The following is a 15,894-nucleotide window of genomic DNA, read 5'->3' as shown; positions in this document are numbered from 1 at the left end:
TGCATATACATAGTAATTGATTTCAATTAGCGCCAATAATTGCTTGTGAGTCAATTGGCACTAAGTGGCTCGTTATTCAATTAAATTTTTGGCGACTAATAGAATCAGAGAGATATTGGCAACTGGCAAAATTGGAAAAATAAACCCATATATACAGTAGGTACTACGGGCATGCTAGGCAAAAATTTCTAGTTTGTTTCTGGGATTCCTCAATTTGCTCATTTTTTACATTTTTGAGCATAGTTGGAAGCAGCACATACTCGTTTGCAGTAGTGCACACCAGGGGCGTAGCTACGGGTGGGCCTGGGTGGGCCCAGGCCCACCCAATTTCACCTCAGGCCCGCCCCACCCAAGCGCACACACACTGCACCAGCTTAGCAGGGCAGAAACAGCACCCACTCTGGCTCAACTGATGATCTCTCCAGACTCGCATACTCTGTACTCACCACCCCTCCCAGACCCATCCTTCCCTCTGCTCACCACCCCTCCCAGTCCCATCCTTCCCTCTCCTTACCAACAATAAAGAACGACAACGTGGATGCAGGCAGCAGCTCGGGTTGCTTGCTGTGTTTTGAGTAAACGGCGACGGCTGCGCGGGGGGAGTAGAAAAAAAGATTTTCTAAATGGCCTTCTTCCTTCTCTACTCACAGCGGCGAACTGGTGGGCGGCGGCAATAAAAGTATAAAGCAGCCAGGCTCCTCGACTCCGTCCCATCCTTCGCTTTCACTTCCCTGCCCTCTCAGCGTCCCGCCTTCCTCTGATGTCATTTCCTTTCGGGCGGGACGCTGGGAGGGCAGGGAAGTGAAAGCGAAGGACGGGACGGAGTCGAGGAGCCTGGCTGCTTTATACTTTTATTGCCGCCGCCCACCAGTTCGCCGCTGCGAGTAGAGAAGGAAGAAGGCCATTTAGAAAATCTTTTTTTCTACTCCCCCGCGCAGCCGTCGCCGTTTACTCAAAACACAGCAAGCAACCCGAGCTGCTGCCTGCATCCACGTTGTCGTTCTTTATTGTTGGTAAGGAGAGGGAAGGATGGGACTGGGAGGGGTGGTGAGCAGAGGGAAGGATGGGTCTGGGAGGGGTGGTGAGTACAGAGTATGGGGGACTAATGAAGTGGGTGAAAGATGGGGGAGGAATTTAGGAGACTGGGTAAGGGAGAGACAGAGGGGGGAATGGGAGTGCTGGAGAGGGAATGAGAGCGCTGGAGAGGGAATGAGAGGGAGATGGTCAAAGCTCAAAGGGGAGAGAGGAGAAATTGCTGGACATGGAAGGGAGGGCAGGGGAGAGAGGAGAATTGCTGGATATGGATGGATGGAGGGAGGGCAGGGGAGTTGCTGGACATGGGTGGATAGAGGGGATGGCAGGGGAGAGGAGAGTTGCTGGACATGGATGGAGGGGAGGGCAGTGGAGAGAGGAGGGTTCCTGGACATGGGTGGATGGAGGGGAGGGCAGGGAGATAATTGTTAGACATGGATGGAGGTGAAGGAAGGGAAGACAGGACGGAGATGCACATGGATGGAGGGGAGAAAGAAGAAATTCTGAACATGGATGGAGGGGAGGGAAGACAGAGGAAGGAGATGCACATGGATGGGAGGGGAAGGGAGAGAGAAGAAATTCTGAACATGGATGGAGGGGAGGGAAGACAGAGGAAGGAGATGATATGAGGGAAAAGGAAGAGAAGAGAAAAACTGCACATGGATTGAGAAAATAGGCAGAAGCTGGATCCACTGGACAGTCAAGTCTGCGGAGGACCCAGCTTTTACTTACGGATGTAGAGCAAGCAATGAAGAAGAAAGGAGGAAAGTAAAGAAATAAATGGAAAGGAAGCCCTGGAAACGGAGTTGAGGACAGATAGCAGCAGAATCAGATACTGGGCCAGCATGATAAGAAAAACAAAGTCACCAGACAACAAAGGTAGAAAAAATCATTTTATTTTCATTATAGTGTTTGGAATATGTCCACTTTGAGAATCAGGTGCTCAACATTAAAAGTTTATATTTATTTACTTATTTATGGCATTTTATCCCACATTAAACATGAATTAGATTGGAACCTGGGATCATTTAATTTTATTTTTCCTGGCGAGAGTAATGCATTGCCTCCCCCCACCCCAGGCTCTCTCCCCGGCCATAGCCAGCTCTGCAATTTTGAGAGAAGGTGGGGGGGGGGGGGGGGGGGGGGGGGGCGCAGAGGTGGACTGGGGAGAGAGCCTGTTGTTAAACATTTACCGGCAAACCACTGTCTAGTGCCCACCCATCCAACCTGTTGGCCCACCCAAAAATTGACTTCTGGCTACGCCACTGGTGCACACTGTCTTGCAGCAATAGCGTGAACTACTTTGAAAAGCACTAACTATTGATGATGGAGGAGAAAAGACAATTTAGAGGTCCTTTCACTAAGGTTCGCTGAAAAATGGCCTGTGGTAGTACAGACACATGTTTTGGGTGCGCGCAGAATAATTTTTTAACACACCTACAAAAAATGCCTTTTTAAAATTTTTGCCGAAAATGGATGTGTGGCAAAATGAAAATTGCTGCGTGTCCATTTTGGTTTTGAGACCTTACCGCAAGCCACGACCTAGTGGTAAGGTCTCATGTGGTAACTGGGTGGTAATGGTCTACACGCGTCAAATGCCAGACGCCAGAAAAGAAAAAATATTTTTCAGACGCGTGTAGCGGACGCACGCCAAAATGGAAATTACCACAAGGGCCACACGGTAACCAGGCGGTAACTCCACTTTGGCGTATTTAGGCGCCTAAGCAACTTACTAAAAGGGCCCCTTAGGTTTTTTTTTCTTGTTTCAGGTTAAGAACAATATGAAACGGCATGGAAAATGTTGACGTTTCCGATGTCATTTCAAATGACTGCACATCCCTATTAGGTAACCTCTGCCAACTGCATAAGTGGTTTTGACAATTGACCCCATAGACACTGTTCCCTCTAAGCCAGGGGTTCTCAACCTAGTCCTCAGTACACACCTAGCCAGTCAGGTTTTCAGGATACCCACAATGAATATGCATGAGATAAATTTGTAAACAATGGAGGTAGGGCATGCAAATCTCTCTCATGCATATTCATTGTGGGTATCCCTAAAACCTGACAGACTAGGTGTGTCCTGAGGACTGGGTTGAGAATCCCTGCTCAAAGCTGAGCAGGAGTCCTCTATCTACAGTCCTGCCAGTAGGTGGTGCTGTTTCACTATCACATTTTCAATAGCGAGGAACAGGCAAGTTCTGTAGGACTCCAGGGAACCTGACTGTCCCTAGAGATTGAAAACATCGATGACAATATTGAAGCACCTTCCCCTATTGGTAACAATGCAGTTGGAGGAGTCCCGCTCTGCTTAGAGGGAACAGTGCCCACAGAAGGCAATTATATACCTGTGTGCCTCTAATTAGGCCCTTAGAGGGTGCACCGTACGAGCCTATTCTATGAAAGAATTCAGGCACCTACTTTCCTTCATAGAAGACCAACATAATCGGGTTTTAAAACACCTAACATTTAGGAGATTGCGCTTCTGCCAGCAACTGAGCTGGTGTAAGTGCGAGTCCTTAAGTGGGCAGGTACATGCATTACTTATAGCATTTATTAAAGGCACATAAGTAAGATCCCCGCCTATGTCTCACCCATGCTCCACCCCTGTGTACATCCCTTTGCAAAGACGGGCTATGTAAGATAGGGAGTTGCAGAATAGCACTTAGGTGCCATTCTAGCGTTTATGCTTGTATGTGTGCATATACCTGGCATAAATGCTACTATTCTAAACATTTTCATGCATAATGCATATGTAAATGTGAGTGCCCCATTTATGCAATATGTCATTTGCATATACGTATATAGTGGAATTAGAAAAGGTACAGAGAAGGGCAACGGAAATGATAAAGGGGATGGGACGATGTCCCTATGAGGAAAGGCTGAAACGGCTTGGACTCCTCAGCTTGGAGAAAAGGCAGCTGAGGAGAGTGGAACAGGTAGACGTGAATCGCTTATACTCTTTCCAAAAATATTAGGACTAGGGGGCACGCAATGAAGCTACAAAGTAGTAAATTTAAAATGAATTGGAGAAAATATGTCTTCACTCAGTGTGAAATTAAACTGTGGAATTCTTTGCTAGAGAATATGGTAAAAGCAGTCAGCTTAGCGGGGTTTAAAAAAGGTTTGGATACTTTCTTAAAAGAAAAGTCCATAAGCCATTATTACTTAGGCTGCAGAGATCAAATCATAAGAAAACTACACAAAACACAGCTGCCAGACTCATCTTCGGAAAAACACTCTTCGAAAGCATGAAACCCCTCCTAAGAAGCTTACATTGGCTTCCTATTAATGCTCACATAACATTCAAAATATGCACAATAGTCCACAGAATCATCTACGGACTTGCACCAGATTACATTACGGAACTTATCGATCTACCAATAAGAAACGTGATGAGAACAGCAAGAACCTACCTAACCCTTCACTACCCCAATTGCAAAGGTATAAAATACAAATCTTCACATGCCACCAGCCTCTCCTTTATAGGAACACAACTTTGGAACTCACTACCCAAAGACCTGAAACTCACACAAAATTACCTACAATTCAGAAAAAAACCTGAAAACACATCTTTTCAAGAAGTCTTTCCCTCCTGGATCTGCCTAATCCCACACCACCATACATCACGAAAAGTTCAAAAATGGAAAACAATAATATTAACCTCTCTCACAATATGCTAATATATCAACCTAAGTGTTTATTGTACTTCTGTATTATATACTAGACTTCTACAAATCTAAATTTTGTAACCGCCCTTTTAGGAATATGTAAGCCACATTGAACCTGCCATACGGTGGGAAAATGTGGGACCCAAATGCAATAAATAAATAAATTATTAAAGTGGACTTGGGAAAATCCACTGCTTATTTCTAGGATAAGCATCACTGGCAAACGTATTTGACTCACATCTACTTATTACTACTTCAGTATATCCTACTCAGTGGTAGATTGACTAACTCGGAGTCCATTGCTGTTATAGTTTTATTAGGGGAAAGTCTCATAAATGGTCACAGGATAATCTCTTGCTCCCCCACTCGTGGGACTTATTCTGTGCCAGTTTATAATCATCGACAAAACCCCCTTCCTCCTTATATCTATATTCGGTCACAAGGCAATGGATACATTTTTTTCTTTTTATCAAACCTTTTTCTTCTTTTTTTATTTCTCTTGTGCCGATGTGTCTATTACTGTTCACAGCAATTCATGCCCTTATTTATGTTTATATCTACAGCATCCATTGTAACAATGCTAATATTAAGCAGGCTAGCAATTATCACTTATCTGTACTCTTCTGGTATGCCGCTATATTTTCACACCCTGACGAGTTTCTGCTCCCCGAATCCTGACACCCCGACAGGTGCCTGTTTCACTGTTCCAGCTTTGTCAAGGGGACTGCCTGAATATCGTGTTTCTGTTGTATCACCTTCTTCTTTCAACTAAGCAGCATAAAATGTATTGTACTCTTTTGGGATTTTGCCAGGTACTTGTGACCTGGATTGGCCACTGTTGGAAACAGGATACTGGGCTTGATGGACCTTCGGTCTGTCTCAGTATGGCAACACTTATATGTACTTATGTGATGACATGCCCCATACAAGCTGGTGTAGAGGGTAGCAAGCAGGACCATTTGAACAACTAGGTAATACGCACTGCTAGGTTCCTTTGCTTTGGATATAAAGTTATGGTTTTGAAAGCTTATTTTAGGAAAAAGGCTTTTCTTTTCTATGGAGGTAAGCTCCAAATATTTCCTGATGTTTCTAGAGCCACTCAGGATAAACATAAGCAGTTTCTTCAGTTTAAATATAGAGTATTAACTCTGGGAGCTACATTTTTCTTAACGTTTCCATCTAATTGTTTAATTTCCCTTTCTGAAGCTCAATATGTTTTCTTTGATCCAGATCACCTGGAGAGGTTCTGGTTAGATAGTGAAGCTAAGTAATCAACTAGAGTGACTAACTGTAATTAAGACCACCTTAATATATAGTCAGGTAACTGATGTTATTTAGAATTTCTTTTGAGGTTTTTTTTCTTGAGCTTTATTTCTGACATCAGTACTATTTTCCTTCTGTAATGTAGACTACTATATTTCTAGTACTTTTGTTTGTACTATAATTGAAATTTTAAAAAAAGTACTGGAAGAAGAGTGTGAAACTAGTAATAAACAATCAGGCTCATTTTCAAAAGAGAAAAACGTCCAAAAAGTGACATAAGTATGCATTTGGACGTTTATCTCACAAAGACGTCTAAATCAGTATTTTCGAAACCTATTTTTAGACGTCTTTCTCTGAAGTCCGTCAGAAGGACGTCTAAATCTCAAGCGGGCGTGTTCAGGGCGGGACTTGGGCATTCCTAAGACGTCTTTCAGCCATAATGGAACAAAACAAAAATGTCCAGGACTAAAACTTAGACGTTTTGAGCTAAACCTGTTTTTATAATGAATAGCTGCAGTGGGAATTGCCCAGGATCAAAGTCTGCTGCATTAACCACTGGGCTACTCCTCTACTCCATACAATAGGTGCCCCAAATGACCAGATGACCACTGGAGAGAATCGGGGATCACCTCCGCTCACTCCCCTAAATCACAAAACATTTTTCCAAACAGCATTTTCAAAAGGAAAAGGTAACTTTTTTTTTTGTAGGAAATAACCTTTCCTGTTCTGATTTTGGATGTTTTACAAAAAACGTCCAAATTCAGACTTAGATGTCATATCCAAAAATGCCCAAAGTCACAAGCAGCAGCAATGGGAATTGAACCCATGTTGCCAGGATCAAAGCCCATTGCACTAACCAATAAGCCACTCCTCCTGTTTTGGACGTCTTGCATTTGGACGCCTTTTGTTCGAAAATGGATAAAAAAAAAAGGACGTCCAAATCACAATACATCCATAGCATTTTCGAACATAAAAGATAGACGTCTATCTTTTTCAAAAATGACCTTCTTTCCTGTTCAGAATTTGGACGTTTTTGTAAAACGTCCAAATTCTGATTTAGACGTTCTATCGAAAATGCCCCTCAATGTGTCCTGGTTTTACCTCCTGCGCACTCAACATCTTTTTGGCCCATCCGAATAAGTTTTCATCTTATCAATACATTCCAAATCATAGCTAAATATTCCTTTCTATACTGCATATTCAGAAAAAAAAAACAAGTAATTTGTCCACTATTCATCTAGTGGATGCCAAACATTCAACATCCAAGGGGAGCATTCTCAAAAATAGTGCCTCACCTAATTTTGACCATCAGATGAAAGCTTAGGATTCTAAGAATGGCTGAAAATTCACCTAAATCTTGGGAGCTAGAATGAGGTCATGTAGATTTATAACCATTAGACTTGGCCAACTAAGTTTAGCCAGCTAGTCAGGGCCGCCGGCGCTGCAGTCCCCAGTCTCACCTGCCTGCCTCTTCGGCTCCAGGCCCCGATTTGAAGTGGCAGTTGCAGATCACCTCCCTTTGGGGGGAGCGACAGGGGACGGCAGCGGTGGTGGTGGGGGGGCAGAGGCGGGGCGGCCTTGCCTGGGCTCGGCCTACTCTCTTAGCGGCCCCGCAGCTAGTTTTCTAAGTTTGTCCTCTCCCCTTCCTCAAGTGTTTAAAGACAGTTCCCCAAGGTACCCTCCCAATCTGGAAACCTCCTCTTTTCATTCCAGAATCCTTCTAGTCATTAGACCATCTAATCCTCTCTCCCTGGAAGCAGGGGTAGGTATTCTGTATCCCTGATCTAGTGCTGAAAATCAGTGTTTGGCCCTTAAATTTCTTGCCCTGCCCTAACCCTTTCAGCCATCCTAAATTTAAGAGCTCATCCCTGGTAAATTTCCAAAGGGCTAATTTTGTCATTACTAGTAGGTGCTGTGAAGCCCTAATTTGCATATGTCTAGCACTGTTCCCGTTAAGCTGAACTGGTGTCCTGCAACTGCATTGCTGCTAGGGGGCGTGTGTGTGTGTGTGTGCTTCAATATTATATTTTCAATCACTAGGGATAGGCAGATTCCCTGGAGTCCTGCAGAGCTTGCCTATCTCTCACTATTGAAAGTGTAATAGTGAAACAGTGCCACCCCCTCCCCCTTACAGATAGAGGACTCCATCTCAGCTTAGAGGGAACAGTGATGTTTAGTATCACTGTTAAAATGATTAGCGGTAGAAGCAGTATCAATAGTAGTACTAGTAGTTGCAGAAATGTAAAGTAATAGCTTATTCTTTAAGTATTCTAGCCCAAATCTAAGGACCTTGAAAATCAGAGTTTTAGATTTAGACCTGTAAGGTACTGGTAGCCAGTGTAGCTTTTGCAGGAAGGCTGCGATATGGTCACGCTGCTTGCAGCCTTCTATCAGTTGTGCTGCAGCATTCTGAATTAGTTGGAGACGATACAAACTCTTTTGGTTTGGCCAATGTACAGGGCATTACAGTAATCTAGTCATGATGTTATCATGGCATGGACCACTGTGGTCAGACTTGTCTTTTCAATATATAGAGAGAGAGACCATAGCTGCCGTAGGTGATAGAGACAATTTTTGAAGGTGGGATCAGAGTGAGTGATGAGTCTAGCAGTATCCCAAGATTCCTGACCTGTGATTTTAGGGGAAGTTCATTTTTAGTTCCTGTCTTGACTATTGCAATATTGTTTATGCAGGTCTACCACAGTCATCACTGAAAAAATACAAACTCTTCAAAACACTGCAATTAGGTTATTGTGTCATGCCCGTCGCTCAGATCGCACTACCCCCCCCCCCCCTTCTAAAACACCACCACTGGTTAGCCGTTGAACAACGTATAATCTTCAAGATAGCTAACCTTACATTTAAGACTCTTTGAATTAGCCTTCCCGACTACCTTGCTTTACTTACTAACCCTTACTCTCCCACTCGTACTCTCTGATCCCTTATCGACCACCGCCTTATCGTTCCCAGTCCCAAAGTAGCACATTATGAATCTACTAGACACAGTGCTTTCTTCTTCCTTGCCCCCGCCACCTCGTTCAGAATCTTCCTTTAAAAATTTTAAGGCTAATTTAAAGGCTTGGCTTTTTAGTCACGCCTTCGGAGGGTTGGGTTGATCAGATGTTTTGTTTTGGATTCTTCAGCAGAGGCCCTTTTCCTTTCCCCCCCCCCCCCCTTTTCTTTCTTCCTTGCCTTGTAGGTGTTTCTGCGTGACTGTTGAGCGCTACTGTCTATAATGGAGTTCCTTTTCCTTTCAAATGTTATAGTGTCCTGGCAGCTAGAGCGGTCTAGCAAGTTGAAATAAACTATAAACTGTGCTAACAAATTTCATGTTAACTGTAAGGCTCATTCTCTGCTTAAAATAGTGTTTTCCACATTAGCTGTTTAGAACTACAGTTAGTACCTGCTATCAATTCATGATATGCCACCCTGATAGTGCAGAGTAATTCTTGCATTATAAACAGCTAATGTGGTTTAGTAAATAGGCCCCTCTTTACATTTCTGCAATAGTGTTTTTCCATTATCATTTTTTTATTCTCTTACGCATTGCAAGACATCTGCAAGACTTACTTGAACTACCGACGATGAGACAATCTGCAACCTTAGGACATGGACACCAGACAAATGCAATAATGAGGCAATTCTATAACTGGGCACTTCCATTTAGGCATGTTGAGGATGTGCGGTCCACTGTTTCCTCTAAGCAGAGCGGGAATCCTCCACCTATAGACCTGCCTGTAGGGGGTGCTGTTTCAATATCACATTTTTGATAGTGATGGACAGGCAAACTCTGCAGGACTCCAGGGAAAACACAATATCGAAGCACCACCTCCTTAGTGGTGCTGCTATAGAATAAGCTCAATGCGGCGAGAGCTTATTCTATAGCAGCATCTGAGTTCCCAGATTCCGTTACAGAATATGAGCATAAACCAGTACTGGCGTGCCTAACATTTACGCAGACATGGTGTGACTGCGGGTGTATAAATGTGGCAGGAACACGTGTAACTTACAATACTCTATAAATTACGCTCACAACTGGGAGCTCCACAGTTGCCTGCCCATTCTCCACCCATGTGCATGTCCCCTTGCATTTGCAAGCTATGCCACTTACATGCGCCTTTACAGAATAGTGCATAAGCAGCCTGCAAACATTATGGGCTGGATTCAGTAAACGGCACTCAAAAATCTGCCCCTGGAAAAACTGCCGCTCAATGCTATTCTGTAAAGGTTACCCTGGGCTGAGCGCCTTTTACAGAATAGCGTGATTCCCATGCCCAAATTAGGGTGCCAGGACTTACGCCTGCTGAAACCAGCTGTAATTCCTGGCACCCAATTAGGGCCCCCATCCCTGGTACTCTATAGCATTGCGAACAAATTTTCAGAATGCCCCTGACCTGTCCATGCCCCTCCTGTGGCCATACCCCTTTTTGGGTTCTGCACTATGGGATTTGGGCACCCAGTGTTATAGAATAGCATGAAGTCAAATATGTGTGTAAATGCTAATTGGTGCCGACTGTTGACACCCAATTAATTGGCTCTTTATCTCACTAAGTCATGTGCACCTCAGGGTCGCGTCCAAATTTTAGCATACAAATTTGGGCAACCATTATAGAATCTAGGGGGTATGTTAATAAGTGTAACTTACCCCGTTTAATAAGCTGCGCTAGCAGCTGCTGTGCGCTAATGCCGACACAGCCCATGCACTTTGAATAGGCTGTCAGTGTTGCAACGCAGCAGTCGCTAGCATGACTTAGTAAAACGGGGAGGTGGTTAGTATTCTGCAATTTTGTGTGTGTAAGATGCACTTAAATGTGGTGCCCAGTTATAAAATTGCCAATTACATGATTTTAATTGTTAAAGGCATTACCTTTTTGTAGGCACTGTGAAGGTCATTATGTTGCCACATGTAGTATAGGACAACTGATGCAGCTTTGCCAGCTTTTGTGGATAAATTCCTGCAAGGAGCAAAACCCAATGTTACACACATTTTTCACAAAATCAACAGCATTTAACTTACGGCAAGTTACCCCCTCATGTTTTTTTTTTTTCTTTTCAAGATTAAGGTTTGGTTGATTGAGCTCAGTAACTTCATGGCTGCTTAGCTGTTTTCAGAAAGAACAAGGTCCTTCGACCCTGCATCCTCTCTCTTGATTCATAATCAAGTGGTGCATGATAACAGACCATGTCCTTGAAGTAGTATCGAAACACTGGTCATGTCTGCAGTGGGTCCGTGCACAAAAGTTAAGGGAGACTGAAGTTGTTAAAATGATTCAAAAAATAATTAATGGTTAATGTTAAAAGTGTAAATTATTAAGGACCGATGAATGATTTTGAGCATAAAAATAGCAGTTGTTTTGACTGCATTGGCAGGATTCATTTGCATGTATGATTTAAGCACTCCTGAGGGTCATTTATAAATGTAGAAAAAATATATATATATATGTAAATATATAAAGTAATTTCTTTAAAACAGAAGTCTGACTGTTGGAACTGTTTAAAATTAAGGAAAACTCTTTAAACAAATATTTTTGACACTAAAGAACTATAGACAACAATAATTATTGCTGGGAGGCATATACTACTACTTAACATTTCTAGAGTGCTACTAGGGTTACGCAGCGCTGTACAGTTTAACAAAGAAGGACAGTCCATGCTCAAAGGAGCTTACAATCTAACGGACGAAATGTCAAGTTGGGCAGTCTAGATTTCCTGAATATGGTGGTTAGGCGCTGAAGGCGACATCGAAGAGGTGGGCTTTGAGCAAGGATTTGAAGATGGGCAGGGAGGGGGCCTGGCGAATGGGCTCAGGGAGTTTATTCCAAGCATGGGGTGAGGCGAGGCAGAAAGGGCGGAGCCTGGAGTTGGCGGTGGTGGAGAAGGGTACTGAAAGGAGGGATCTGTCTTGAGAGCGGAGGTTACTGGTAGGCACGTAGGGGGAGATGAGGGTGGAGAGGTAGGGAGGGGCTGCAGATCGAGTGCATTTGTAGGTTAATAGGAGAAGCTTGAACTGTATGCGGTACCTAATCGGAAGCCAGTGCAGTGACTTGAGGAGAGGGTTGATATGAGTATATCGGTCCAGGCGGAAGATAAGACGTGCAGCAGAGTTCTGAACGGACTGAAGGGGGGTTAGATGGCTAAGTGGTAGGCCAGTGAGGAGTAGGTTGCAGTACTCAAGGCGAGAGGTAATGAGAGAGTGGATGAGAGTTCGGGTGGTGTGCTCAGAGAGGAAAGGGCAAATTTTGCTAATGTTGTAGAGGAAGAAGCGACAGGTCTTCACTATCTGCTGGATATGGGCAGAGAAGGAGAGGGAGGAGTCGAAGATGACTCCAAGGTTTCGGGCAGATGAGACGGGGAGGATGAGGGTGTTATCCACTGAGATAGAGAGTGGAGGGAGGGGAGAAGTGGGTTTGGGTGGGAAGACAATAAGCTCGGTCTTGGCCATGTTCAGTTTCAGGTGGCGGTTGGACATCCAGGCAGCAATGTCGGATAAGCAGGCCGATACCTTGGCCTGGGTATCTGCAGTGATGTCTGGTGTGGAGAGATAAAGCTGGGTGTTGTCGGCATAAAGATGATATTGGAAACTGTGAGATGAGATCAGGGAGCCCAGGGAAGAGGTGTAGATTGAAAAAAGAAGGGGACCAAGGACAGATCCCTGAGGAACTCCAACAGAGAGCGGGATGGGGGTGGAGGAAGAACCATGTGAATGCACTGTGAAGGTACGGTGGGAGAGATAAGAGGAGAACCAGGAGAGGACAGAGCCCTGGAACCCAAATGAGGACAGTGTGGCAAGAAGTAAATTGTGATTGACAGTGTCAAAAGCGGCGGATAGGTCGAGGAGGATGAGGATGGAATAGTGGCCTTTGGATTTGGCAAGGAACAGGTCTTTGCAGACTTTAGATAGTGCCGTTTCTGTCGAGTCTAGAAGCCGAAAGCCGGATTGAAGCGGATCGAGGATGGCATGAGAGGAGAGAAAATCAAGGCAACGGCTATGAACCGCGCGCGTTCAAGTAACTTGGAGAGGAAGGGTAGGAGGGAGATTGGGAGGTAGTTGGAGGGACAGGTTGGGTCAAGTGATGGTTTTTTGAGGAGTGGTGTGACTACAGCATGCTTGAAGGTGTCAGGGACGGTTGCAGTGGAGAGAGAGAGGTTGAGGATATGACAGATGGGGGGTGGTGATGGTAGGAGAAATGGTGTTGAGTAAGTTGGTGGGGATGGGGTCAGAGGAACAGGTGGTGCATTTCGAGGAGGAGAGAAGATGGGCGGTTTCCTCTTCGGTGATAACAGGAAAAGAGGAGAAGGAGGCCTGGGATGGTTGGTTGAGGGTGGGTAGAGGGTGAAGAGGAGGCGATAGTTTGGTGGTGAATTCGAGGTTGATCTTCTGCACCTTGTCGCGGAAATAATCAGCCAGTGATTGAGGAGACAGAGGGGGGGGGGGGGGGGGGGAGCGGAGGGCACTTTGAAGAGGGAGTTGAGGGTGGCGAAGAGACGACGAGGGTTAGAGCTGAGGGAATTAGTCAACTGGGTGTAATAGTCCTGTTTGGCGAGGGATAGGGAGGACTGGAAGGAGGATAGCATGAATTTGTAATGAATGAAATCAGTATGGGTGTGAGATTTCCTCCAGAGGCGTTCAGCCGATCGGGCGCAGGAGCGAAGGTATCGGGTGCAAGGGGTCAGCCAGGGCTGGGGAATAGTACGCCTTGTGGGATGGGAGAAGGATGGTACAAGGGTGTCTAGAGCAGAAGAGAGAGTGGCATTGTAAGTGGAGACAGCCTTGTCGACAGACTCGGAGGACATAATGGAAGGGAGGAGATTAGAGATACTAGAGGATAAGGTGGGTGAATAGTGAACTCTCCCCGCTTGTGTGTGTCCTTTTTAAGTAGATTTATCATATTGCTCCTGACATCAGCCAGTGTTTCAGAGTCACCAGCATAATCGTTTCAGTGCTTTTCCTCCAAGAACCTGACCCAACCTCTTTTGAGGGTAATTTCACAACAGGGCAACTACTAGGTTAAGTGAGTGGGAGGCACCTATTTTGGTACTGTGGGCCAGATTCTATAAATGGTACCGAAAAGTAGGTGAGGGGAAAAATCTGTGCTTCGTACCATCGTATAAAGGGTGCTCCGGGATCAGTGTTCTTTATGGAATAGCACCGAGTGTAGATTCCCACACCCAACTTTGGCTGCAAGGACTTGTGCCTGCTGAAACCTGGTGTAAATCCTGGTGCCCAAGTTGGTGCGATGCCCAGTAGTCTACAACACTGTGCCGAAGTGTTGTGAATGCTCCTGATCCGTCTATGCCCCTCCCAATCCCAGGCCCCAATTCAGTTGTGCGCGATTCATTTTAGGCATCCAGTGTTACAGAATATCGCACTGCCAGATCTACGCGCAAATCATCATCGATGCCAATTTTGCTAATTCCAATAATTAAATTGATGACAGTAAGAACCTATATGAAAATGATAGTTCCCCCCCCCCTTCAGCTCACAAGGGAATATCAAGAGTTAAGCATTAAAATGTGAAAATAAAGATAAATTGAAGATGGAGCTGGACAGATGCATTTAACCTAGTTACAGTCTGCTGACAGTGCTGAGTCAACAATTTAAGCTTGCTTAAGCAATGAATGTTCTTGTCCAGATGCTAAAAAGTATCACAAAATATGCACATGATTTGTAAGTCTAGGGGAACTGAAAATGGTGTACCCTTGTCTCTTGCATATTTTGAGAAAACAGACGTAGGCTGAAAATATATATATATGCTTATTGCTTAAGAGTTCCTTGTTCCCAGTATGGTAATGATCTTTCCTGGCATAGCCTAGCAGCTGCTCGACCTTTGCCCTGAACCCCCCATTTAGGATTGCTCATATAAGCTGAATATAATCTCAACTAATATCTATGATTTGTATCCTGTGATATGTGATGCAAACCTGCTGACCTTGGCCCATGACGTAATCCTTTTTGCTAATAAAATGAAGCAGAGCCTGTAGGAGCTGAGAAGGTTTTGGGTGAATTTTCATTTTGCCGCACATCCATTTTTGGCAAAACTTTTGAAAAGGCATTTTTGCAGGTGTGCTGAAAAATGATTCTGCACGTGCCCAAAACATGTGCCTACACTACCACAGGCCATTTTGCAGTGCACCTTAGTAAAAGGACCCCTTGACTTCCCAGTAGAGAGACAAGGATTGGGGATTGTTGCTTGTCTGAGCTCCCCAAGCAAAATCATTGCAGATCACTAACTGATTATTATGCGCACAGATATGGGATCCATGCCTAATCTTTGGGGTCTTTTATAGAATCCAGGGGTATGTGACATTATAAAAATACTAGCACAAATCCAGCAGCAATTTGTTTTAAATCATCAGTTTCTGCAAGTCTTAGTAATATTTGAAAACGTAGATAAGCGTACCCTATTGTTTCACTCCATTCATGGTTTTATAAACCTCTTTCATGTTCTTTTATCCACCTAATTTCTCAAAATGAAGAACTCTAACCTCTTAGCACATAAGCACCGCCATACTGGGAAAAGAGCAAGGGTCCATCAAGCCCAGCATCCTGTCTCTGACAGCGGCCAAACCAGGCTTCAAGAACCCGGCCCCCCCGCCCCCCCCCCCAAAAAATGAATAATGTTCAATGGACTTTTCCCTCAGGAATCTGTCCAAACCCCCTTTAAATTCCGTAAGGCCAGCTGCTGTCACTACATTCTCCGGCAACGAGTTCCAGAGTCTAACTACACGCTGAGTAAAGAAAATCTTTCTCCTATTTGTTTTAAATCTACCAGCTATTTTACAGTAATAAATGTTAAGTTTCAAAGTAAAGGCTGAGCGGCGCGGTACCCACTATTGAAAACAAGAGTGGAGGTTTACCGGGTATCTTAAGTCCTTTCCTCCCCATTTCTCTTTATGACACAGAGTTGTGGATCCTGAATCATACTCTTTA

The 15,894-nt window shown here is 44.4% G+C and overlaps 1 protein-coding gene across 2 annotated transcripts in view; it reads right to left on the bottom strand.

Annotated features, from left to right (window-relative positions):
• Positions 1–15,894, bottom strand: part of PKP2 (plakophilin 2) — a 226,290-nt gene that overhangs the window by 12,669 nt on the left and 197,727 nt on the right. For both annotated transcript variants that reach the window (XM_030214261.1, XM_030214262.1), the window contains exon 12: positions 10,831–10,918. In XM_030214261.1, the coding sequence (XP_030070121.1) occupies positions 10,831–10,918 (88 nt within the window). The remainder of the gene's footprint in view (positions 1–10,830; positions 10,919–15,894) is intronic.

This window comes from Microcaecilia unicolor, chromosome 9 (assembly GCF_901765095.1).
Source record: "Microcaecilia unicolor chromosome 9, aMicUni1.1, whole genome shotgun sequence".
Lineage (NCBI taxonomy): Eukaryota > Metazoa > Chordata > Amphibia > Gymnophiona > Siphonopidae > Microcaecilia > Microcaecilia unicolor.
This window is presented reverse-complemented; position numbering and strand designations above follow the sequence as displayed.